The sequence below is a fragment of the Ammodytes marinus genome (genome assembly GCF_949987685.1).
Source record: "Ammodytes marinus genome assembly, chromosome: 1".
NCBI lineage: Eukaryota > Metazoa > Chordata > Actinopteri > Uranoscopiformes > Ammodytidae > Ammodytes > Ammodytes marinus.
Window position 1 is genome coordinate 39,295,132 of NC_137230.1, and position 26,160 is coordinate 39,321,291.

General features: G+C 43.3%; 1 protein-coding gene across 3 annotated transcripts; it reads right to left on the reverse strand.

The window, feature by feature from the left end:
- LOC307253508 (NACHT, LRR and PYD domains-containing protein 3-like) lies at positions 1–24,916 on the reverse strand. Of its 3 annotated transcripts, none has more exons than XM_080031615.1 (13): positions 24,873–24,916; positions 23,964–24,056; positions 23,660–23,767; positions 22,625–22,729; positions 20,513–20,617; positions 19,870–19,948; positions 19,513–19,714; positions 17,460–19,353; positions 17,198–17,368; positions 16,306–16,476; positions 15,465–15,638; positions 11,100–11,134; positions 1–845 (listed from the first exon to the last, which is right to left on the reverse strand). In XM_080031615.1, the coding sequence occupies exons 2-13, from the start codon at positions 24,023–24,025 to the stop codon at positions 316–318; spliced, it is 3,636 nt and encodes a 1,211-aa protein (XP_079887741.1). In that variant the 5' UTR covers positions 24,026–24,056; positions 24,873–24,916; the 3' UTR covers positions 1–315. The 3 variants fall into 3 exon arrangements, with proteins under 3 accessions (XP_079887741.1, XP_079887739.1, XP_079887740.1); XM_080031613.1 differs by having other exon boundaries at positions 11,088–11,134; XM_080031614.1 differs by having other exon boundaries at positions 11,088–11,134; positions 23,964–24,053; positions 24,873–24,895.
- Positions 24,917–26,160: the final 1,244 nt, after the last annotated feature.

The following is a 26,160-nucleotide window of genomic DNA, read 5'->3' on the forward strand; positions in this document are numbered from 1 at the left end:
AATCAATGTGGGTCAGTAGCAGGAATTCATATCTCACACCCACACACACACAAATCAGCATTTTTAGTGAGCTGCCCCTTTAAATATATTTTCTTTTACATCATTACATCGTAATTGTGGATTATATTCACAGCACATAGAATGCATCAGGTTATTGAAGAGTTTAATGGAATTTCAACAATACTAAACCTGAACCACATTCTACAAACTCTATAATCATGTTCCTGTATCATTTAAATCAGTAAATTAACTGACTCATTTGTTACAAAAACCTGAAAGATTTCTGTAACTGTGATCCTGTTCAGACTCTCCCTCCTACACATCACACAGAGACACTGAGGAACCAGACCCTATCACAAACCCAGGATACAGAGGTTCAGTGAATGTGGTGTTGAAGGTGTGGAGGTGGATCAGTGAGTCAGAGGAGACTCTGTAGAAGGACAGAGAGCCAGCAGGACAGTCCACATACACTGCTACTCTGTGAGAGGCAGAGGAGGAGCGGATGGATGTTTCTATCTTATTGTGCTGGACAGAGTAACCATGACGATCAGAGCACCTGAGAGTCCAGGACTGATCATTCAGTCCAAACACACACTCTACCCTGTCTCCTTTCCTGCTGATTCCTCTGTAACTCACTGATATATCAACCTCTCCTCTCCACTCGACCTCCGAGTAATGACGATCAGTCAGAACATTGCTACACAGCAGCTGAGGCCAGCGGTCAAATCTCTCTGGATGATCAGGATATGACTGCTTCTCCTCCACCAGTGTCACCTTCCTGTTGTTGTCAGACAGTTTGAGTTTTCTGTTTACTGTGTTTGTGTCCAGTGTGAGTTCACAGGAATCTGATGGAGAGAAAAAGACACAACACAGCAGCAGTTATTACTCCATCATCTGTTCATTGACAGTTTGATAATTATGAACATTAAAAACTAGGGATGGGATTAATCGATCGCTAAGAATTTTGTCGATCATGTGAAACTTTTATCGATCAAATAGCCGTTGTGTTGCGCAGTCTGAGTCCCGATGCAATGCAATGCATTTCACTATGTGGCAGCACCATAGACTGTATGGGCGCCAATGAGACATCCTACCAGCAATACTTAATTAGTTGTAGGAGACAACAGAACAGGCTCAGCAGCCTGTGAGCCGTAGATGTCTAAACATAACAGTGATTCTTGAGAAGTGGGACAAAACAGGGTGCAATATTGAAAAAATACAAACCCTATGTTTTGGCAAATTAAATAACATGTATGTATCCAACATATACTAAGCTACTGAGCTAAGCTTTGACACAACCTCCCAGCTTTTGTCCTTTTTATCAAAATGGGCTTTTTACCTTGCCATTCCTTATTTTGTGTCAACACCGTCAGACACCAAAAACACAAATTAATTTTCCCTTCATTTATGCTAGACCTATGAGATGTATAGCGATCACAAATATTCACCAAGACTGACAGAAAATATTTTCAAAATATATATGAATGTAGATTTTTTCTTCAGTTGAACTGTGCAATAGAGTTTTTACTTTAAAGCTCCCATATTATACACTTTTCGGTTCTATTATACACCATATTATATGGTCTTAGTGGTCCCTAATACGTTTTTCTTTAATTGTTTGCTGAAAAAAACTTTCAGATAATTTATTATACTATGCTGATGTTCAGCTAATCTCACAATGGCCTATTTTAAAAAAAAGAGTTGCAGGTCCCCTCGTAAATATACAATCTTTGAGCTCCCCCCGCCCCCTGTCCGGAAGCGAAGCCAGATACGCCTCGCCCTCTGTCTGTCAGGGCCGTGGACCAATAAGAAAAAGGGGTGTGGGCTGCACAGTGGAAGCTTCTGGCTTTACGGTTTGTGAGGTCAGAAAAGGGGATAATTCTGACTGGAGTGTTTTGGGGGGAGGGGTGGGGGTTTCAGAAAAGGGGAGAGTGAGAAAAGGAGAGATGGTTATTTTTTTTTATATTTTGGCAGTCTCTAGGCACACCGTGGACGCATGGATATGTTGGAACACATTTAAAAAGTGCATTTAGCATAATATGGGACCTTTAAAGACATACTATTATACTACTTTTCTGGTCTTAATTTCTCAGTAATGACTCTGACGGAGTTGACACATATCTTTTTTTTTTTTTTAAGATATTTTTTTGGCATTTTTATGCTTTATTGATAGTGTAGAGACAGAGTTGAAGTGGGGCAGAGACGGGAGTGACATGCAGAGATCGACCGCGGGCTGGAATCGAACCCGGGTCTGCTGCTGTGAGACATCGGGTAATGTGAGACACCCCCTGTATCTAGGACACGGAACACATTTTTTGTCATGTGAGATATATGTTTTCAAGCCCCTCTCATTTCCCCTTGGCCATGAAAGAGAGGACCTCATGGTGATGTTGTAAGCATGTTTTTTTTCACAAAAATTTATTTTTTGCATGTAAAAGTACATTTTCTTGCTGTCAACTTAATCGATTGTTGTGCCTAATCAAATTGATTCAGGTAGAAAAACTTCTATCATACATGTTGATGAACTACCAACATATGAAACCATGTGATGATGATAACTGAAAATTAGCCTGAATTGTTGAGTGAGGTAGTTTTTTCTCAAATTGTGGCAGTGGGGTAAAGTGACACAAATGTAGTGAGGTAAAGTGAGACAGTGTCTGTGCCCTCTTTTATGAATCCATTATATTTGAGGTAGCAAGGAGACTAGTTTGGTCATGGCGGCGCGCATAGTCGCAGCGGCTAGGAGCTCTCACAGTGGGCATATGTTTTTCGTTGTCTTGGTAGCACTTTGTTTTATTGTACGCAGCTTTCAACTGGAGACACATACATACAGCCGCCACGAACTATTGGAACTTAACAATGGAGCAGTACACCATCTTCCAGCGGATATATTCATTCCCCCCGAGATCGCCAGATCACCACCCGGGACTCCCGAGGCTGCGAGACGGAGGAGGAGACGCTGCGAGCGCTGACAGAAGAGAGGCAAGCGCGGGAGTGCGTTCCAGGCTAAAAGCCTATCCATTCAAAACGCCACTTCCCACCATCTTCTTATCGAATGCCCGCTCAATCCGGAACAAGATGGATGAAATCCGACTACGACTGTCAACACAGAAACACATGGACAACTGCAACAGCTTGATCTTCACGGAAACATGGTTGGACTGCGCGACCCCGGAGGCGGCTATCGAGCTTGCTGGCCACACTAACTACCGAGCTGACAGGACAGCAGACTCGGGTAAGAAGACCGGGGGAGGTTTGTGCATTTACATAAACGACTCTTGGTGCACAAACACCACTGTAATTGAACAACTTTGCTGCCCTGACGTTGAATTTCTGCTGCTTAAATGCTGACCATTCTACATACCCCGTGAATTCAGTGTTGTTTACATCTGCGCTGTTTACATTCCGCCTGATGCCAATGCAAAGCTAGCGCTAACAAAACTTTATGACTGTATACACAAATGTCTGGTTGCGCACCCCGAAAGTACCTTTATTGTGGCGGGGGATTTCAATCATGCCAATTTAAAAACTGTACTTCACACGTTCCATCGCAATGTGAAATGTGCAACCAGAGGGAACAATATACTCGATCAGGTATATACAAACATATCACACGCATACAGAGCTCAGGCGTACCCCCACCTGGGTCTCTCCGATCATATTTCACTCCTCCTACACCCCTGCTATATCCAGAAGGCCCGATCAACTAGGCCCGTAGTTAGGTCTGTCAGGACATGGCCTGAGGATGCAATCCCCAGACTCCAGGACTGCTTTGATTCTACTGACTGGGACGTCTTCAGAGGCCAGGAGGCGCTGACACGGAGCTCTCTGGACGAGTTTACTGTCACGGTCTTGGACTACATCAACTTCTGTGTGGATACTGTCACTTCTTCAAAACAGGTTTGTGTCGCTCCAAACCAAAAACCCTGGATGACAGCAAAGCTAAAATCACTAACTTACGCCAGGGATATAGCATATAGATCAGGGGACACTGAGGCTTACAGTGCAGCTAGGGCAGCTCTCAGAAGGGGCATCAGTTTTGCCAAACTGATATATAAGAACCGCATTGAGGCACACTTCAACAACTCCTCAAACCCCCGGCAGGTGTGGGAGGGCATTAGGGCAATCACTGACTACAAGGGAGTTTCATCCCCCCCTGTCAACAGCCGTGCCACCTTAGCTGAGGAATTAAACATCTGTTATGCCCGCTTTGACAGAGATAACAAAGACTCTGTGTTGCCCCCTCTCTCCCCTACTGACCCCGCCCTAGTCCTGTGCCCCCATGATGTCAGACTCTGCCTACGCAACATCAACCCCAGGAAAGCAGCAGGACCAGATGGAGTACAGGGACGGGTGCTCAAAGACTGTGCAGCCGAGCTAACACCGGTCTTCACTACCATCTTCAACCTGTCTCTGGCGACTTCATGGCTCCCTGCATGCTTCAAATCAGCCACAATAATTCCGGTCCCCAAGCAGTCTAAGGTCACAGGTCTGAATGACTACGGGCCAGTGGCACTCACCCCCATCGCTGCTAAATGTTTTGAGAGACTGGTCATCTCACACATTAAAGCTGCCATAACACACTCACTAGATCAATACCAGTTTGCTTACAGGAAGAACAGGCCAACAGAGGGATGCCATAGCTATTGTCTTACACACTCTGCTAGAACACCTAGACCACAGGGGCACATATGCAAGGCTTCTCTTTGTTGATTTTAGCTTGGCATTCAACACAATATTGCCAAACAAACTCCGACACAAACTACATGGACTTGGACTCAGCACCACATTATGCAACTGGATACTGGACTTTCTAACAAACCGCACACAATATGTAAGGGTGGGCAAGCACACGTCCTCAACTCTGACCATCAACACCGGGGCCCCCCAGGGCTGTGTGCTCAGTCCACTCCTCTACACACTTTTCACACACGACTGCAGCTCTTCCTCTCCATCCACCCATGTAATCAAATTTGCTGACGACACAACAGTGCTCGGTCTCATCACCGGGAATGATGAAACTGCATACAGGCGAGAAGTCCAACTGCTGGCAGCATGGTGCAGCAGCAACAACCTGGCCCTCAACACAAAACACCAAGGAAATGATTGTGGATTTCCATAAGACCAGACAACTGAGCCCCTCCCCACTCCTCATAGGGAATGAGGAGGTGGAGAGGGCCCATAGTTTTAAGTTTCTGGGTGTGATTGTGTCGGAGGACCTGTCGTGGGGGAAAAACATCGCCTCTGCCACAGCGAAGGCCCAACAACGCCTTTACTTCCTCAGGAAGCTGAGAGGGTCCAGACTGCCCCAGAGACTCATGGTCAACTTCTACCACTGTGCAGTGGAGAGTGTGCTGACCTATGGGTTACTGGTGTGGTTTTCCGGCTGCACCAGCGCAGAGAAGGAGGCCATACACAGAGTGGTGAGAGCGGCAGGGAAGATCATTGGGGCCATCCTACCAGACATCGCTACAGTGTTCACCTCCCGCTGCATGCACCGAGTAAAAAACATCCTTCAGGACAATATACACCCAGCACACCACCTGTTTCAACCACTGCCATCTGGCAGAATATATAGGTCCACCAGGGCCAAAACTAGCAGGCTGGCCAACAGCCTATACCCCCAGGCAGTAAGGCTGCTAAATGGACTGTCTGCCCCCCCCCACTCCCCATTGGACATAATTACATCCCATACACCTCCATAACTATGAACTGGACTTTGCATCGCTGCACAACACTCAACAACCTTACCACCATCAGATGTATATATTTATTAATTGCACTAAGCACCTTATGGGTTATGGGAGTCTATGGGGTATTTATGATTTATGACATATAGGAGTAGTTACTATGTGTAAAATACTGGGTGATTGATTGATTAATAATTATGTAAATATAATTGGTGGACAACTAAAATGTTATGCCTGTTTGTTTGCTCTGACAACGTTTCGTTGTTACTTGTAACAATGACAAAACTAGAACTGCAAGCAGTTGTGAACGGGGGCCAAGCCTCCCGCGCGACTCGGGATCGGGCGTGGTTGTCCGCGGCGCCGGCCCCTCGCTTCAAGGAATCAGGGGATGTAAAGTTTTTGAATGTGGGATGTTTGGTTTGGGAGTTATAGACCAAAAGGCAAAACAATTGCAGAGAAAGATGCTCAAGTGTGTTTTTGGCGCCCCCTTTTGGAGCAATTTAAGGAAAAAGTAGAACCAACCTGAGAACCATAGGACAAACACATGTGTGAAGTTTGGTGTTAATAGGATGAATCGTTTTGGATTTAGGAGCAGTTTGGTACAAGGTAGCTAATGTGCAAATCTTTAAAACGCTACCGTTTGGTCTTCCGATGGTTGTAGAAAAAATATTTATACAACTTTTGCTCGTGGGAGTCGGTAGAGCATAATGCTTTTGGTTTCGTCCAAATCGGGCAAAAACTGTAGGAGGAGTGTGTTTTGGTGACTGACACAGTTTTTTCGATGTAGCGAAATAAAATCCCATACGCAAATGGGCGTGGACTATCTCAAAAGATGCAGCTGACATGTGGGCATCTGTGGATATAATGGTTGCGTTCCGAATCGCATACTCTTTCTTTTTTCTATTCTACATACTACATCCGACGATAAAAAGAATGTAGTTAGGATGCAGTAGACATACTATTGGGACATACTTTTCTCTCTTATTTCATCATAACATTGCGCCTTGATCTTGCCTCTTGCTTTTATATCCGTCGCATCCCCGTTTGTTTTCATAACATGGACCTATAGGCTTCGTCGATGTTACGTCACTTCACGTGCGCACTGGATTGTAGGTCAGAATCGCCCAAATAGGATGCACTTTTCAACACTAACAATCTTGGCCGCATGAAGTAGACCATCCGGGTATTCTAACCATCCTAAATCTGGCCACAAGAATCGGGACATCCTAAATCTTTTTTCTACATACTATATAGTAGAAAGTATGCGATTCGGAACGCAACCAAAGTGTTTGACTGTGGGATGTTTGGTGTGGAAGTTATAGCCCCAAACGCGTTTCCTTTGCTTTTTGTGGTTTTGGCGCCCCCTATGGATGACATTCGCAAAACTATGTTCGATAGAAAGATGCAGCTCAATGTACCAAACAAGTGGATGTCAAGTTTTTGAATGTGCGATGTTCGGTTGGCTTTACCGAGGGTTCGAAGAATGTGCAGTTCAGTGAGGTTGTTGAGGTTCATTCCTGCAATTTTGCTGCACACTCTCACTATACCCCGCAACCTGCTCTTGTTCTTGATGGTCAGTAGGCCATACCAACAAATAAAAGAGAAGGTCAGGACTGATTCGATAAAACAAGAATAAAACATTTTCATGAAGGTGCTGTCAACATTAAAACTCTGCAGTTTCCTATAAAAGTACATGCGTTGGTGTGCCTTCTTACAGACAGCATCTACATGGAAGTCAAAGCATAACTTATCGTCAATGTTTATGCCAAGATATTTATAGTTATGGACCAGCTCAACGGCTTGGTCCTCAATGACCAGAGGAGAGATGACCCACTGATTTTTTCGGAAATCAATCAGCATTTCCTTTGTTTTTGACACGTTGATGCACATAAAAGATGAAGAGCACCAGTCAATGAATTCCCTCACAACAGGACCATGGACAGGGTCATCATTGCTTAACAAGGACACAATTACTGAATCATCAGAAAATTTTAAAATATGACGCCCTGTATGCTGACTAAAACACTCATTTGTGTATAAAACAAACAACAATGTTGAAAGGACACAGCCCTGAGGTGAACCAGTGGAGGAGATGACAGTGTTAGACAAGACACCGTTGACCCTCACACGTTGTGGTCTGTCTGTTAAAAAGTCCATTAGCCAGGCTATTAGACCAGGATCCATGCTGTGGGAGTCCCGCAATCTTTCTGCTAAAATGTGTGGCTGTATACAGTTAAAAGCAGATGAAAAATCAACAAATAAAAGACGAGCGAAGGTCTTGGCTCCCTCTAGGTGAGTCAGGACAAGATTCAGGAGGGTGGCTAATGCGTCGTCAACACCTCTACCTGACCTGTACGCAAACTGTAGAGGGTCCAGGTTGTCTTTGACACAGGTCAGAAGTGTTCCTTTGACAATACGCTCAAATGTCTTCATGACCAAAGAAGTTAATACCACGGGTCTAAAATCATTCAATGATTTAGGGGATGCGGATTTAAGAACTGGGACAATGATGGAATCCTTCCAGATTGAGGGGACTTTATGGAGCTGGAGGGACAATGAAAATATAAAAGTAAAAATGTCTGCCAGCTGGTGAGCACAGTTCTTGAGGACTCGCCCTCCAATGCCATCCGGCCCAGGGCTTTTCCTTTCTTTCACACCCCGAAAGAGTTTAAGTACTTGCCTCTTGTCAGCAACACTTTTAGGTGAAGAGGCAACATTTTTAAAAACTGACAATTCCTCATTAAAATTGCAGTTGTTAAAACGGTTATAAAAAGTGTTCAGTTCATTTGAAAGTGCCAGGTCAGATCTTCCATTCATAGTCACATGACTCCTTTTGGATTGCATGCTCATCATGGACTTAACCCCCTCCCATGCAGGACGAGAGCTGCCAGCCTTCAGCATGCTCTCGACCTTGTCCTTATATCTGTCCCGGGCCAGTTTAAGTTCCCTTTTCAATTGCTTGAGAAGATCCCTGTATTTGACCGTGTCACCCTGTGTGAAGCAGATGTTCCTTTGGTTAATAATTAATTTCACACTTTTTGACACCCACGGCTTATTATTGGGGTAGAAGAAAATTTCTTTTTTCGGAATGATGGATTCCTCACAAAACCAAATATAAGATGAAACAACATCAGTGAGCTCATCAATATCATCACAAACATTTATGAATAAGTCCCAGTCTGTGTCAAGGAAGCAGTCCTGCAGGCAGTGGATTGATTCCTCCGACCAGACCGGAACCAATCTTTTCTCGGGCTTGTTCCGCTTCAGGACGGATTTGTAGGACGGAACTAAATAAACAGAGTTGTGATCGGACATGCCGAGGGGCGCTCTGATGAAGGACTTATACGACCCTTTCACGGATCCAAAACAAAGGTCCAAGCACTTGCCATGTCGAGTGTGACCTGTCACATATTGATAAAAGTTACCGAGTGACTTAGAGGGTTTGCAGTGGTTAAAATCACCAAGAATAAGGTGAGGTGCATCCGGCGCTAACCCCTGTAGCCGCCGAACTGTTTTTAGCATCACCTGAGTGGCTACATCAGTGTTAGCCCTTGGGTGAATATAGACCACTGTGACAAATAGCTGAGGAAATTCTCTGGGGAGATAAAACGGCCGCATGGATACGGACAGGAGTTCAATATCTTTGGTGCACAGTGCCTCCCTGACAATGTATTACACCAGTTTTTATTGATGTACAGACACACACCACCGCCGAGTGACTTACCGGTCACTGCGGGGTCTCTGTCAAGGCGAAAGGGAACTCCGAATCCGTCAACCTCCATCTCCGACTGTGGATCGTGCTCCTTCAGCCAGGTCTCTGTGAGGGCCAGCACACATGCGTCTCTGTACTCTGCCAGATACTTGACGTTACCCTGAAGCTCGTCCACTTTGTTCCGGAGCGACTGAACGTTAGCAAGGATGACAGTAGGCAGAGGAATCCGACGGTGGCCTTGCCGCCTGAGCCTCTGCCGCAGTCCTCCGCGTCTCCCCCTTTTCCTCGCACGCCTCGGCCCGGACGACCAGCTCCGGTTTTCCGTGGCGGGATTCAGACGAACGATCTCTGGAGGGAAAGCTGCCAAGGGATCCACGAAGCCCGTCCCGGAATCACGGAGAAGAAGTAAAAATTCACGGCTGTAAGGGTGAGGTTCCACACTCACACATACTCTGAGTAAAAGGTGGCATAAAAGCATTAAAAAGAAGATCAGGCCCCCCAAACCGGACTGATTTCCCGATGCCATAGTTCTCATACAATAATTAGTTACTTAAAAAACACTCAAACGAACACTAAAAACGCTAAAACACAGCCAAACAAACAAACAAACAAACTGCTGCAGCCGCGTGTCGCCAAAACCAGCACCACGTTGCAGACGTTCCAGCAAAACAATTCCCCCCAGCACTATTTTGCATGGACACCGCTGCTGCTTCCCGGTCATAGCCCTGCCCTAGACGATTGTGATTGGTTTAAAGAAATAAAAACAGGACAGCCCAGGTCCCCCCCGCATAGACGGCTCTAAATAGAATGGATCCAGACCATACTACTTGCTGTAGTTTGGTCTGACTAGAGCCTGTCTGACTCTAATGTACTATGCAGAGGTAGAATGTGACAAAAGGTCCTTCATAGTGACAGCTACCCCTTATATTGCCTGATTTTATTACATTTTAATGGATTGTGTGACGGTGGTGACAAAGTGTCCCACCACTTAGAAACCTTATAAAACATGAATGTGTTGTAAAAAAACTGCTTTTATTGATATGAAACATTATTTAGTGTTTAAAAAAAAGCTCTTTTTTATCATTAAAGCACATTTTTGCTTCTCAAGAATCACTGATAAACATGATGGGGTCAAGGCGAAGTTTGGCATCGGACAGCTTTATAACCAAAATTACCATTGTGAAGCCCTGAATAAGTTCAACACCACGACAACCCAAATGATGTACCACTTGTACAACGAAGCACGTGTCACGTTAAACAGGGTCGCAGTAGCGGCTAACTTTAGCGCCTATGCCTTCCTACTTTGCTTCATCCTAATTAACAGATTTTGTTTTTAGATTAAGTAACGTTAGGTCCTTTACCACGAGAAACGTGCCGTGCTCTTATATAGTGTTTGGCAGCATCTTAGGAGGCTCATATGTGTTTAAAAGTATTATAGCATTGGCTCCTTGTTGGCTCATAGCCTCTGACTCTAACCAGCTCTGCATTTTATTTTATTTTTAAAAGTTTAACTTAAAATGCCTTGTCTTAATGGATTGTTTTTACAGTCTATGGTAAAAACCCTGTATTTTGGATTTTCTGTGGGCAATTTTTAATATTTTAAAAGATAACGATTAAATCGATTATTGTTCGTTAATTTAACTGACATTTCTAGAAATGCCCATCCCTATTAAAAACACACTTACACTTCTTCAGACCTGGTGTCAGCCATTGGACTCCAGCAGGCTCCACCCTGAAAGGAGAGAGGGGGGGGGGGGGTGGTCAGACCAGCACATTCTCTTTCAGACGCACACATGGACATTAGCTTGTGGTTATTTTCCACTGCTACTTTTGGATCAGTCGAGTTCAACCGTTCCGCACTGATTTACACATGCACCGAGATGGCACCAGAAAACCAATATTTCAAATTATAAATCATATTCAACATACAATACATTTTGTCATAAAAGCCAAAATAATTCCATGCATAGCTAAAATAACTGCTTCAACTGTGTGTGGGGAAAAAAGCGATTGGTCAGTTAGCTCAATGCCAACATATAATTAAAAAATGGCATGGACAAAATAAACATTTTGATCGCTGCAATGTTAAACTACATTATACTAAACTATAGACAGCAAAAAAGGTCAGCGCTTATATTGTCTTTATTTATTCATTTATTTTTTTCCTTTTCAAACCTATCCAAAACGTAAAAATCTAATTGATCAATAGATGTTTCTTTGAGCGGATGTTTCTTTGTGATCAGCTCATTCGTTCTGGACACTGGCTATGTACACCCAATGGCCCTCATTTATCAACCTTGCGTAGACCAGAAAAATGGGTGTACGTACATTTCCACGCAAATCTCGGCATTTATCAATATGGACGTGAGCGTAGGATACGCTCAAATCCCACGCCAGCTCTCAGCTCGTGTATGCAAGTTTGTAAACAGCATGGACTCGCAGTGCAGGCTGTGCCGGGTAGCCGATGACTTTGTTGGACAATTATTAGAAGGTAATACAAATGCAGTGTTTGCTCAGACCGAAATAAAGATATTAATCACTTAAAATTGTGCAGCTTATGGTGTGAAACTGAGTAGGAGAGCTGATTCAATAGTGCGCACACCGGCCACTTAGGAGCGCTGCATGGGACTGCGTAAGGGCAGTTATCTTCGACTTGGAGCAGCTGGGGGGACACTGAGGCACGGGGGCTGCATTCATTCAAAATGTTAGCCTAAGCAGCCTATTAGATATGTAGTAGGCCTACACTGCTCTTTATGATAAATACACAGCACAACATTCAGCTTAACATTTTATTTATTTGAAGCACTTTTTAGATGTTAGTTCCTCTTTTAATGTGTCATTGATCGCTTAAGAGAGCGATTTATTTCCACCGTTAACCGGCACGTTTTTCCGATCTGCTGGTGGAGCAGGACAGTGGGCGCTCTCACAGCTGATCGTTGCCGGGTCGGCTTGTGCAGCTGACGGCCGGGCTGACCAAGCGCATGCTGTCATGAGTAAAACGCAAAATGTGTTATTTTTAGTTTTTAAACCCCTTTTGAGTAGTGCTATCTAAAAGGGCCAATACATTTTAATCATTCTGCAGACGTGTATTTATTTTATGGGGACCATTATCGGACAGTTGGTGCGTCTTTTTCTCCTCTACCACTTATATTAGGCTATGCCCGCACCCCCAGCCCAGTTGGTTGCATTTCAGAACAGCAACACGCTTTTTTTAGTGGCGATTTTTGAGTCAGACCACTTTTTCTTCGTCTATTCAAAGAAATGGCGACATATAATTGTATATGCTGTTTTATAGCATTTGAGCAATAGCCATTATGTAAACCTAAAATGCAAAATCCTCAGCTGGAGATCGTTTGTTGTCAACACCAACGCTGTTGACCGCAGCAGTTATTTTCTTCCTAACTGCTGCCTTCTGTCGTTCTTCGATGCCGCTTGTAGCCTAATGCTCCGAAATGAAACTCTTTATTTTTCTACTTTCGCTGTTATTCTGTCAATTTCTACTTCAGATAAGTTTGTCTTTTGTGCCGTAATGCGCTTATCCATGTCGCAAAACCTCTGGGCGAGGCCTCTAAACTGAGGAAATATAGGGCCGTGGTACGATTGTTTTCAGCCTCCACATTTATCAATAATGGCCTGGCGTACGCCGAGATTGGCGAGATACGACTGTTTGATAAATCCCACGCGATACCTGGCGTAGGGAGGTATTTGCGCCAGAATCTGCACCAGTTTCCACGCAAGTTTGATAAATGAGGGCCAATGACTCAAAATACACAGCAAAAGTGGTGAAGAAATGGTTAGCGCAGTGGTTCTCAATTATTTTCTGTCATGCCCCCCCTAGGGGACAGACATTTCCCCCCCAACCCCCCTAAATTGAAATACTATTGAGAACCTGCTAATATTTATTTAATTATCTGTACAAAACCACTGTATGAGTTTCTGGCAAGAGCATTCTGCATACAATCACCTTATTATCAAATTAGATAACAAAAATTAGCTGAGATAACTTCTGCAGCAAAAAAATTCAAAGTTCAGTTTATTAGCTCAATTCGTAACATTTAAACAAGACTGCTCAGTCTGTGTGAATCTCAGGATAGAGAAACAAGAGCAAATGATTCACTGAGGTTTGCGTTTCATTCAAAAAATGTTTAAACTGTAAACATAGTTAAGGTGGTGTTTTTTATTATTATAGGCCAATAGGCCTTCTGTGATGCGATAACCTATAATTCATTAATGTTATTATTAGTCTACTTGCTTGATTTCTTTTTAAATAGCCTACAGAGACACTTGGAGACACATGGACATTTATTTACTGCAAATAGCGGCCTTTTGCACTGATATGACCATACACAAGCACACATCGCGCTTGCTGGCACTAAGATTTTTTTTTTTTTTTTGGTCAGTTGGAAATCAAGGCAGCCCGCGCCCCCCCTGACAACTCACGGCGCCCCCCCATTTGAGAAGCACTGGGTTAGCGGACAAACACATTTACGTTTTATAGTGGCCCAGCCAGAGTCCTGACTTGAATTCAATTGAGAATATGTGGAGGGAGCTAAAGATCAGGGTGATGGCAGTGCGACCCTCCAAACTGAAAGATTTGGAGCTCATTGCTAAAGATGAATGGACAAAAATACTGGAGGAGAGATGCAAAAAGCTGGTCAGCAATTATAGGAAGCCTTTGATTGATGGATGTAATAGCCAATAAGGGCTTTTTCTGTTGATTATTGAAAAGGGTATGAATAATTTTGGACATGCCACTTCTTGTTAAAATGTAAATAAAAGCTGAAAAATATTTTTTCTTGTACATAGTCTTATTATCTTTTGGGAGAAGCCTGTGTCATTTCCAATCAGGAAAAAGCTTGCTGGTTGAATAAAAGTAACTTTAAGTCAAAATTTGCCAGGGGTATGAATAATTTCGGGCATGACTGAATCTGATGAACAGTATAGCGCAGTGCACAGGATGGAGTGTGAAGTAGCAGGTAACACGTCCATAGTAGAGGGATGAGTGTGACCCAGCAAACCCACATCGCCCGTTTCATGGTCACGGTGCTGTCCGTGCCCATGAAACTCGGGAGAAAGCACTCGCTTCCACGGACTCCACGGCGTCCATTAATTCCTGATAACTGGACACCTCGTCGGGCATTAACCCTTACATAAGTAATTGTTAAATCAAAGCGCTGGTTTTAAAGGTTCAGTAAGTGATTTGGTCCTTTTAGCTTACTTCCTTCCTATCAGTGACTGCAGTTAGCAGTCCCCTCCCTCGTCCCTACGTCACCACCACATGAACACACATCAGATAGTGCCGCGATGGGAAGCAGCGAGTCATGTTTACGGGCACAGAGACCCGCCTCTTTATAGCGCTCTGTCTCCTGATTGGATAAAAACGAGCGGGATACTTGAAATTTTATCTGGCAATTACTGCAAAGCTGAATGACTGGGAGACCTGTGTTATGAACTGCGCATACTGTTCAAGTGATTGCTTAATGAATATAGATGATTTAACAACTATGTTAACAAAATATCTTGCTTACTTCTCCTTTTAGTGCTTACAGAGCGAATAAACCAAAAATAGGTATAGCTTAAAACACATGCATATCCCTCAGATGACCAACATTTACAAGTTCATATTATTGATAGGAGGAATAGCCTAATGTGATGCATGTCATGTGTTTTGTCAGTTGAATAACTCTGTACACATAGCCTACTTTATTCATTGTCATGCAACTCCTCCGTATGGCCTCCATGCACATGTAGCTTGTCTGGCCTGTATCAGTGAACATACAATCCTAATATACGCTAACAAAATAATAATTAATAATTTTTGGGCAGGTCAAAGGCAGATGTCCCAACATGCAGAAGTTTTTATAAGAAATAATGTTAAGTCACCTGATCAATTTCAGGTGCACTAGTGTGACCGGTGGAAATATCTAGTTGCACTCAACATAGATTTGGGCGCATGTGCGACCTAAACAGGCGCACTCTGGAGCCCTGAGTGTGTCAGGGTCTTATGAGAAACTGTCTCCAGCTCTTCCTCCTCTATCAGACTGACAGCAGCCTCTTCATACCTGAGAGTGTCCAGTCTCCAGAGGGGACCGTCCCGTCCAGCTGACAGTAGCTCCACTCCTGAGGCTCCTGGATGGTTGTAGCTCAGGTCCAGCTCTCTCAGATGGGAGGGGTTGGAGCTCAGAGTTAAGGCCAGAGAAGCACAGCCTTCCTCTGAGATCAGACAACCTGACAGTCTACACACACACACACACACACACACACACACACACACACACACACACACACACACACACACACACACACACACACACACACACACACACACACACACACACACACACACACACACACACACACAAATCAGAGTTGCAGACACAATCCTACAGAGGTTAATCTGTTATAAACTTTAAGGCAAATGTTTTGTGAACAAATGGGGGTGGGCACATTAAAAGTGTAGGGTCTGAATGTCCTGACCTAGAACATTTTTAAAAATCATCTTTTCTTGCATTTTTGTTTAATGTCATACACAAAGCTACTTATTACTTGTACTGTGCATTGCCATCTGCTGGTTGGCAACAATCCCACCCGTAGCTTTGCTAAATTGCTTCACTCTAGGGGTGAAGGCAATGGCTGTGAAATACTGTATAAAGTCACAGGTCAGAAGTCAATCCTTCACAGATTAACTTGTTATAAATGTGTATAACGCCCTGAACTAAATATTGAGTATATATCTCCTATGCATTGCCCCCGAAATCTACACCTATGTAAAAACATGTCAATCAGAAGATTAAAGATCCTTCGATACATCATTGTAGCAGACACAATCCTACACAGGTTAACTTGTTATAACCCAAATAAATCAATTACATGGTCATCAGTTGAACTGGTTGAAAATCTGACCTGAGAGTTTCCAGTTTACAGTGTGGACTCTTCAGTGCAGCAGAGAGATGCTTCACTCCTGAATCCTGCAGGTCGTTGTTACTGAGGTCCAGCTCTCTCAGACTAGAGGAGGAGCTGAGAACTGAGGACAGAGCTTCACAGCTTCTCTCTGAGAGGTTACAGCCACTCAGCCTGGAGAGACAACAGTAAAGGAAAAAGTAATTAAATACATTTTAAACTTTTTATTCTTGTTAAATGATGAGTGACTGAAACACAGACCAGAAATAATGTTGTACCTTTAAAAAGATACATTTTCTGAGATAATTTAAGTTATTCTTTGTGATCACTGTCTTTTATGTGTTTCCCACAGGAATAACCAACCAAAAATCTTTTGCATCATGTGAGAAATAAACAACTAAAAATGTTGTATTCATGTGTGCATACTCTCTATCAGTTCTTGCCACCAGGCCTAAAAACATTTCTAGGGGAAACACTGCATTGGAGAAGCCCCTGCAATGGTGGGAGGTTAAGATGGTACGGTCCACTTTAGGGGAATCTGCATTGCCCCCGAAATCTACACTTGTGTTAAACTTTATGTCAATAAGAAGATTAAAGATCCTTTGGTAAACCATCATAGCAGACACAATCCTACACAGGTTAACTTGTGTCTGTTTCCATTTGAACCTGTAATTTTTATTTTATTTAAATGTTCTATTTCTATTCATTGGCTTTTAAATGTTTTATTCATTCGCTTTTCTAATAAATATTGTGTATTTTAATCTTGCACCTGTAAAGCACTTTGAATGGCCTTGTGTCTGAATTGTGCTATATAAATAAACTTGCCTTGCCTTGTTATAAACTAATATAAATCAGATGTTAAATGGTCATCAGTTGAACTGGTTGATAATCTGACCTGAGTGTTTCCAGTTTACAGTGTGGACTCTTCAGTGCAGCAGACAGATGCTTCACTCCTGAATCCTGCAGGTCGTTGTTACTCAGGTCCAGCTCTCTCAGACTAGAGGAGGAGCTGAGAACTGAGGACAGAGCTTCACAGCCTTTCTCTGAGAGGTTACAGCCACTCAGCCTGGGGAGACAACAGAAAGGGAAAACGCAACATGTATTTAACTTTATCTTCTTGTTAAAAGATTATTTAAAGATGAATAAATCCTACGTACAGAGCTTTGTTGGAGGCTTTGACCACTGGCAGCAGCCTCAGAAGAGCCTCCTCTGAAGCAGAGTATTTCTTCAGGTCAAACACATCCAGATCTTTTTCTGATGACAGTAAGATGAATCCCAGAGCTGACCACTGAGCAGGAGACAGTTCATGTGTGGAGAGATTTCCATAACTCAGTGACCATTGGATCTCCTCCACCAGAGAACTATCATTCAGTTCATTCAGACAGTGGAACAGATTGATGCTTTTCTCTGCAGAGGGAGAATCCTCAAGCTTCCTCCTAATGAACTCAACTGTGTCCTTGTTGGTGTCTGAGCTACTTCCTGTCTGTGTCAGCAGACCTCTTAGGAGCTTCTGATTGGTCGGCAGTGAAAGACCCAGGAGGAAGCGGAGGAACAAGTCCAGGTGTCCATTTGGACTCTGTAAGGCCTTGTCCACAGCACTCTGGTAGAACTGTGTCTCTTTAGATTCATGGGATGACAGAGCATGGTGGTCAAGATGTTTCTGTTTTGGTTTTTTTCTGAGGACTTTAGGCCAACATGATGTTTTTCTTTCTTTGTAGACATGGGTCTCTGCAGAATCATGGTAGGTTGTTTGTTCTTCTGACATCAGATTGACTCCAGAGTTGATGAATGTCAGATGCACATGAAGAGCAGCCAGAAACTCCTGAACGCTCAGATGGACGAAGCAGAACACCTTGTCCTGGTACAGTCCTCTCTCCTCTTTAAAGATCTCTGTGAACACTCCTGAATACACTGAGGCTGCTCTGATATCAATGCCACACTCTGTCAGGTCTGATTCATAGAAGATCAGGTTTCCTTTCTGCAGCTGCTCAAAAGCCAGTTTTCCCAGAGACTCAATCATCTTCCTGGTCTCTGGACTCCAGTGTGGATCTGTCTCAACTCCTCCATCATACTTAACGTTCTTCAGTTTGGCCTGAACCACCAGGAAGTGGATGTACATCTCAGTCAGGGTCTTGGGTAGCTCTCCTTCCTCTCCGGTCTTCAACACATCCTCCAGAACTGTAGCAGTGATCCAGCAGAAGAGTGGGATGTGGCACATGATGTGGAGGCTTCGGGATGTCTTGATGTGGGAGATTATTCTGTTGGCCTGCTCCTCATCTCTGAATCTCTTCCTGAAGTAGTCCTCCTTCTGTGGATCAGTGAACCCCCTGACCTCTGTCACCATGCCAACACAGTCAGGAGGGATCTGATTGGCTGCTGCAGGTCGTGTGGTTATCCAGAGGCGAGCAGAGGGAAGCAGTTTCCCCCTGATGAGGTTTGTCAGCAGCACATCCACTGAGGTGGACTCTGTCACATCAGTCAGGATCTCAGTGTTGCGGAAGTCCAGAGGAGGTCGACACTCATCCAGACCGTCAAAGATGAACACAGCCTGGAACTCTTCAAAGTTGCAGATTCCTGCTGCTTTGGTTTCACTAAAGAAGTGATGAACAAGTTCCACCAAGCTGAACTTTTTCTCTTTCAGCACATTCAGCTCTCTGAAAGTGAATGGAAACGTGAACTGTATGTCCTGGTTGGTTTTGTCTTCAGCCCAGTCCAGAGTGAACTTGTTTGTCAAGACTGTTTTCCCAATGCCAGCCACTCCCTTTGTCATCACTGTTCTGCTTGGTTCATCTCTTCCAGGTGAGGCTTTAAAGATGTCTTCTTGTTTGATGGTTATTTCTGGTCTGTGTGGTTTCCTGGATGCTGTTTCAATCTGTCTGACCTCATGTTCATCATTGACCTCTCCAGTCCCTCCCTCTGTGATGTAGAGCTCTGTGTAGATCTGATTCAGAAGGGTTGGGTTTCCTGCTTTAGCGATCCCCTCAAACACACACTGGAACTTCTTCCGCAGGTTGGACTTTAGTTCACGCTGACAAACTCCAGAATTGCTTCCTGAATGAATCAACAAGAGATAAGAATGAGTCAAGAGACAACAGTAATTATAATATCAATGAGGGAGTCATGATGAAAACATGTCTCCCTCCGTCTTTTGAGACTTCAGTAAATGTCCCATTTCCCCATCATGTTGAACCTTTAGAGAAATCCTCTTACTGCTCCACAGAAGGTCAGCCAGCTCCTCCTGCTTCATTCTCCTCAGGAAGTCCAGTGTGATCTTCAGAAATGCTTCTCTGCTGCTGCTCTGCTCCTCATCCTCACTCTGACCCTCTAAGCATTCTGGGTAATCTGGACTCAGAAGCTTCTGCATCTTCTTCAGCTCGTTCTTCACAAACGTGACGATGTTTTCCTCCAGCAGCTGGAACAGAATATTATATGAACGACATGATCAAACTAAAATCATGAAGCAAACATCAGATCCATGTTGGACAGACTGACACTGGTCTAAACAGCTAAAAATGGAGGTTGATGTGAACAGAACAGATGGAAAGTAGTTGTTGCTCATGTACAGACCCTGAATATTGAGTCCAGGTGTGTTTGATGCTGCTGGTCAGACCGACCACTGGGAACCTCTGAGATCTCCTGGTCGACTCTGTGGAGAAATAATGAATGAGCTCATGTCTGGGGTTAAAGTTTCCCTCCAGGGGCAGCTGGTGTTTGCTGAACAGAGGGAAGGGGCAAACCGACGGCCAGGGGCAAACCAAGGGGAGAGGGGCCAGGCAGAGATATATCAGGAGGCCTGTGGAGGCAGAGCAGGTGAGCTGATGACACGAGGAACACGGCATGAAGTAGTAATAGATCGAAAACCGTTGACAACACAGATTGAACCCTGGGTCAGATGCTGCAGAGGGGAAATCCCCTATCAGATATTATCCCTTCACAGTGGAAACGTGGAAAATTCAGGTACGAAATATTTATAAATCACAGATTTGTGCGTAAAATGTTCGCACGCACTATTTAGGCACAAATCTGTGCGTATGCACTGTTAGTAAATAAGAGCCATTTAAACCACAGTTTGATCCTTTATCAGTTATTTCACAGTGGAAACAAATAATTGCAGTGGAAACAAGGCTTTAATGTTCATATATCTTCAATATGAGGTTTAAAAACTGGATCTCTCACAGGGTTTTATTTATTGTAAGTTTCTAATTCTTACCTTGGATCAACAGACGGACGTCCATCTTTGAAGACTATAGGTCCATCCATAGACTTATCACTCTTCATGGACAGACAGCTGGGCTCTGGTGTCTCCAGCTTCCTCCTGATAGAAACACAGGAAACAGTCAATAATCTGCACTGCACCAGAACACAGTAGTTACACTAAGCAGCTTTCACATGTGAGAACATAAATGAACCATGCTGAAAATAAACAGTTAAAACAGCGGTTTTCCAACTGGGGGGGGGGGGGGGGGGGGGCGCGGATGAACATGTGAGAAAAAAAACAGGCTGTGTGTTCACGTGATCAGCGATAGTGTATTACAGAACAGTTAGTGGCGTTCGGAAAGCAGAATCTAGGTCTACTGTAGGCTACTGAAAAAATTCACACAACACATTACTTCTGTTTAGTAACTATATCTAATAATTCAGGCTATACTTGGCTGCTCCAACTCAAGTCAGCCCAGCCAGGTGATTATTTAGTTTCAGATTTGTTTTTTTCTCCGTATCAAACAGCTGTTTGGATCAGCTGATAGGCTTGTGACAGCGGGATTCAGTCTAAAGCCAGTGATGATCACCTAGCTAGCAAATCATGGAACAGTTTGTGAAGTTTGTGAAAGTACTGCCAGGTAAACATAATAGCAGAAGATGAATCCAGACCAAATGCAATAACTACCAAAACAAAGACAAGAAAACCTTAGATAAGAGTGGCAGTCTCACAGCTGCATCCCTGATTTGAGAAGATCTGCATAAAAAAGAGCAAGCCCACACCAGTCATTGAAAAGGAAATACACTAAAAAGTGTATTCTTGCAGAATCGGTTCATGTTTTTGTTTATTCTCAGGGAGTTGCCAGTTTTGTCTAGAGGCAATTTTGAGAAAAGCTGTTAAATGTTAAATTTAGAAGACGCATACTGCAGTGAGCCTTTTATTGCTTCACTCTAAAGGCTTATTCTTATTTAGATTTTTCAATAACATGATGTCATACCCATAAGTTGCAGTTCTTTATTAATTACACACAATGTTTTATATAAATTCTATAGGAGTGTGCAAGCAAAGCATGTGTAAGGATTTTAATTTCTAATTTTAATGATGTTATAGCCTCCTAATTAATTTGCATTTACCCATTGTATAATCATTTAAACAATTTATATATTCTTTACATTGACTGTAATACATGTTTCACTTCAGTCTCGGTTTGGAAGGGAGGTAAATACTAACGCTGATTTTCCCATAAGATAAGCTACATTCTTCCGGCCAAGTAACTGCTCAAGGCCGGGAGAGGAAGACTCCCTGATCCCTGATTTCGGCCAGGAGGAAGCAGGGGGACGGACTCTGAAATCTGCCTGGCAACAACATTAGACCAATCAGTAGACATTTTCATGATGTTAGAGATAATATAATGCTCTGATGTAGAGAGAGAACTCACTTCTTCTTGCTTTTTGTCCTGTCAACCTGCCTTGTCAATTTACTTAAATAAATACTGAGGCAGAGATCCCGAATTTTACACCTTTCTCCATGGCATTTTTTCCTTCATAAATAAGGCTAAAGAACACGTATATTTTTATTTCTAACACATGTGTCTGAGAGTGTGTTTATGATGTGGGGGCATAACATTTTTTTTTTCTACAAAAAGGGGGCCCCCTGCAGAAAAAGTTTGGGAACCACTTGCCCCTTTTACACAGAGACAGAGGAGGTGAGCTGATCTCTGATCAGCTTCTGTATGACACGAGGAACACGGCATGAAGTAGTAATAGATCGAAAACCGTTGACAACACAGATTGAACCCTGGGTCAGATGCTGCAGAGGGGAAATCCCCTATCAGATATTATCCCTTCACAGTGGAAACGTGGAAAATTCAGGTACGAAATATTTATAAATCACAGATTTGTGCGTAAAATGTTCGCACGCACTATTTAGGCACAAATCTGTGCGTATGCACTGTTAGTAAATAAGAGCCATTTAAACCACAGTTTGATCCTTTATCAGTTATTTCACAGTGGAAACAAATAATTGCAGTGGAAACAAGGCTTTAATGTTCATATATCTTCAATATGAGGTTTAAAAACTGGATCTCTCACAGGGTTTTATTTATTGTAAGTTTCTAATTCTTACCTTGGATCAACAGACGGACGTCCATCTTTGAAGACTATAGGTCCATCCATAGACTTATCACTCTTCATGGACAGACAGCTGGGCTCTGGTGTCTCCAGCTTCCTCCTGATAGAAACACAGGAAACAGTCAATAATCTGCACTGCACCAGAACACAGTAGTTACACTAAGCAGCTTTCACATGTGAGAACATAAATGAACCAAGCTGAAAATAAACTGTTGAAACAGCGGTTAAATTCTATAGGAGTGTGCAAGCAAAGCATGTGTCTGAGAGTGTGTTTATGATGTGGGGGCGTGAAAATGTTTTTTCCTACAAAAGGGGGGCCCTGCAGAAAAAGTTTGGGAACCACTTGCCCCTTTTACACAGAGATTGCGGCATATTGACAGAACAACAGCACGCTAATATGCCGGCTTTGCTTGGTTCTGTGTTATTTACACAGAACCGACCTAGAGTCGGCCTGCTGGCGCATCAGTGTGCCATTTTACACAGCGCTCCGGACTGAAAGAGGTGCTTGTAAGCAACGTCACATAGCGCCAGGTGTGACGTAAACATTTAGCGCCGTGCCGGTCAGCTGCTTTACTACAACAACACTGGCCGGTGAATTGAGAGCAGAAGTGCTGGAGACACCGCGAGCTCCCAGCCAGCAGGCGGTGCTCTGGGAACCTACACACGGGCATCGATCCAGAGGACATCCCACACCAACGTACGTGGACATACTTCGGAAAGATGTGGGAGCAGAAAACACTGGCGAACCAGCCAGATGCATGGAGGGTTGTGAGGATTGGAAGCACCGCTGGAGGACTTGTCCGAGGACGACCTAGAGAGAGAACGGATTGTGTCGGCAATCTTACTACCCCCCTGAGGTAGTAAAATTCCTGGAACAATCTGTTGCGCCTCTCGTCCCGCAACGGTAGCATTTATACAGCAGGGCGGAGGGCCAAAATGCTGGCATATTCCCGGCTTTCACTGGCTGTGTAAAACGGCCTACTGAGTTAAAACATGAATCAGTGATATTTAAATGTTAGTAACAGTTTACCTCTCTGCAGCAGACTGTTGTTGTTGTCTTTTAAAATCAATCCCATCACGTTTTGACCAGAACATTTTTCTGTCAGAAAAGCTGGCTTCAGGTCCAGGAGAGTCTTGTCTGTTGAACACACATGCACACAGACACAGACACAGACACACACACACACCCACCCACACACACACACACACACACACACACACACACACACACACACACACACACACACACACACACACACACACACACAGCTTTGAGAGTGAATAATGACGGTGCAGTGATTTGAGTCATGGACAGTTAGAGATCCTCATGTCACCTGTGAGCTTTGGTCTGGCCGCCATGTTCCCCTCCCTCCTCTGTGTCCTCACTCTGATCCATAGCAGAGCCCACACCTTCACACACACACCTGCTGGGAGAGTCACACATCATATTACATCATTCCCCTCAGTCACATGACAAACACACAGAGCTCTGATTGGAGGAAACCTATCAAGCTTTGGGACAGCTCATCCCCAGAGAAAGGCAAAGCAACATGAAGTGTATTCCTTTAGTCAAACCATCTTAAGTCCCTGCCGCCGAATTTCCTCCAAACTGCAGCTGTCCATAATAAGTATATGCTGTGTATGCAGTATGCTATAAATGGGATAGCTATACAAACAATAAATAATCACAGCTGGAGGTAAACTTTATTGATTGAATATTAATCATTAATTCCAATAGACTAATTACAAAGTCTGTGCTGTTCAACAAACGACAAATGTGAAGTTGATACTGAGCATCAGATTTAGTGAACCTGCAGCAACGTCCTCATGTGTCACCCGACAGGAATGAGTCCCAACTAGATTATCTGAGACTTTTAATTAGAACAATAACAACGCCCTCTTATTCCCCTGAGGCTTCGGTGATGGTATTTGGGTGTGACCTACTGCAGCCTTTAAACATAATCTGATGGATTTAAAAGCTGCATAATAATATAATAATTTCAATATCCAAGCCTAAACGTCATACAGCGTATTAAAGTCCGGACAGTATTGAATCTCTGACCCCAGATCAGACTGAGCTCATCTTATAAATCACAGCGTCAACATTCAAACCCACACAGGAGAGTTTCCCAAATAAAGTTTGTGTTTGAAAGCGGCTCAAACGAATCAATTAAACCGTTTCTCCAACAGCAACAATCACTGATGTCACTCTGAACATTCCAGCCAATCAGAGCTCCACTTACCGATCTTTGAGCCGTGACCTTCCTCAGTGTGTCTGCTCTGTCCTCAGCCGGGCTGTGGAGGAAATATGAAGAGACGCAGCTTCTTATCCTTCAACTGTGAGTCAGAGGGAGTGTGTGTGTGTGTGCGGTGTGTGCAGTGTGTGTGTGAGTGTGTGTGTGTGCGCGTGTTTTTGTGTTCGCACTTCTTTGTGTGTGTGTGTGTGTGTGTGTGTGTGTGTGTGTGTGTGTGTGTGTGTGTGTGTGTGTGTGTGTGTGTGTGTGTGTGTGTGTGTGTGTGTGTGTGCAGTCTAACTGGTTGGACTGGGTCTGAGTTTGAGCTGCGTTCAGGTCAAAGTCTTTCAGGATATGCGTCGTTGAAAACAAACTTTTTTGATTATTGTAGAAAACAAGGAAACTATAAACAACATGTACAAGATGTAAAAGATGCCAGATAAAAACAAGCCAAAGTCGCTCTCAGTTCTATAAATACAAAATGATTCATCCTTACATCATTCATAAAACAAACAGTCTTTTATATTTCAAAAGAGATAATAGAAATGGAAGGTAAGGATAATAGAAGAGAAAACCAAACCACTGATCCAGAACCAACTCAGCTGTTTATAAATACATTGAAGTCACAGCACATATCGGATTTAACGTCAGAAACTTGTATCAATGTGTACAATATTTTACTATTTTTATGATGTGTGTATGGATTTTCTTGTACACTGTAATGACAATAAAAGGATTCTGATTCTAAATGTGTTCTGTTAATTTGCAATAAAAACTATTGTTCACAAAAAAGGTAAAAAAGAAATGCTCTATTTACTGGCTTTTATCAAGCCAGTGAGCTCCACACACCTGGATTTACCTGTCCTTTGTTCCTTTGTTCCCTTGAACGTTCCAGACAGAAATGGAAATTAAAATTCAAAGCAGCAGAAATGTACGACGGGAAATGAACACAACACGAGTTATGGCGGTTTGAATGGTTTTTAAGTTTTGTTTTAGTTTTTATTGTTTAGTTTGAACGAACACACACACACACACACATACACGTCCATCTAACTTAATATATGAGGACGCAATGTTGCAAGTAAGTAATGGATAAAGGCCTAGATGGAAACACTCACTAAAGAGCTGACCAACCTATTAATGCTACTGCACAGATTAATAGAGTCACTTTGAAATACGTTGGACGACTAGACTACGAGTTATTTATGGACATCTAACAGGTTAGTTGGATAAAATAGATTTGAAACAAAGAACATTTAAACTATTTTAAGTGTTTGGAACACACAAAGAGTTAAGC

What these genes read in the sequence shown, in the direction of transcription:
- LOC307253508 (XM_080031613.1), bottom strand. Translation starts at nt 24,025, where the DNA reads ATGGATCAGAGTGAGGACACAGAGGAGGGAGGGGAACATGGCGGCCAG. An exon ending in AAAGCCTCCAACAAAGCTCT is followed by an intron (nt 17,369 to 17,459) that starts GTACGTAGGATT and finishes TTGTCTCCCCAG; the next exon opens with GCTGAGTGGCTGTAACCTCT. An exon ending in TGTAAACTGGAAACTCTCAG is followed by an intron (nt 15,639 to 16,305) that starts GTCAGATTTTCA and finishes GTGTGTGTGTAG; the next exon opens with ACTGTCAGGTTGTCTGATCT.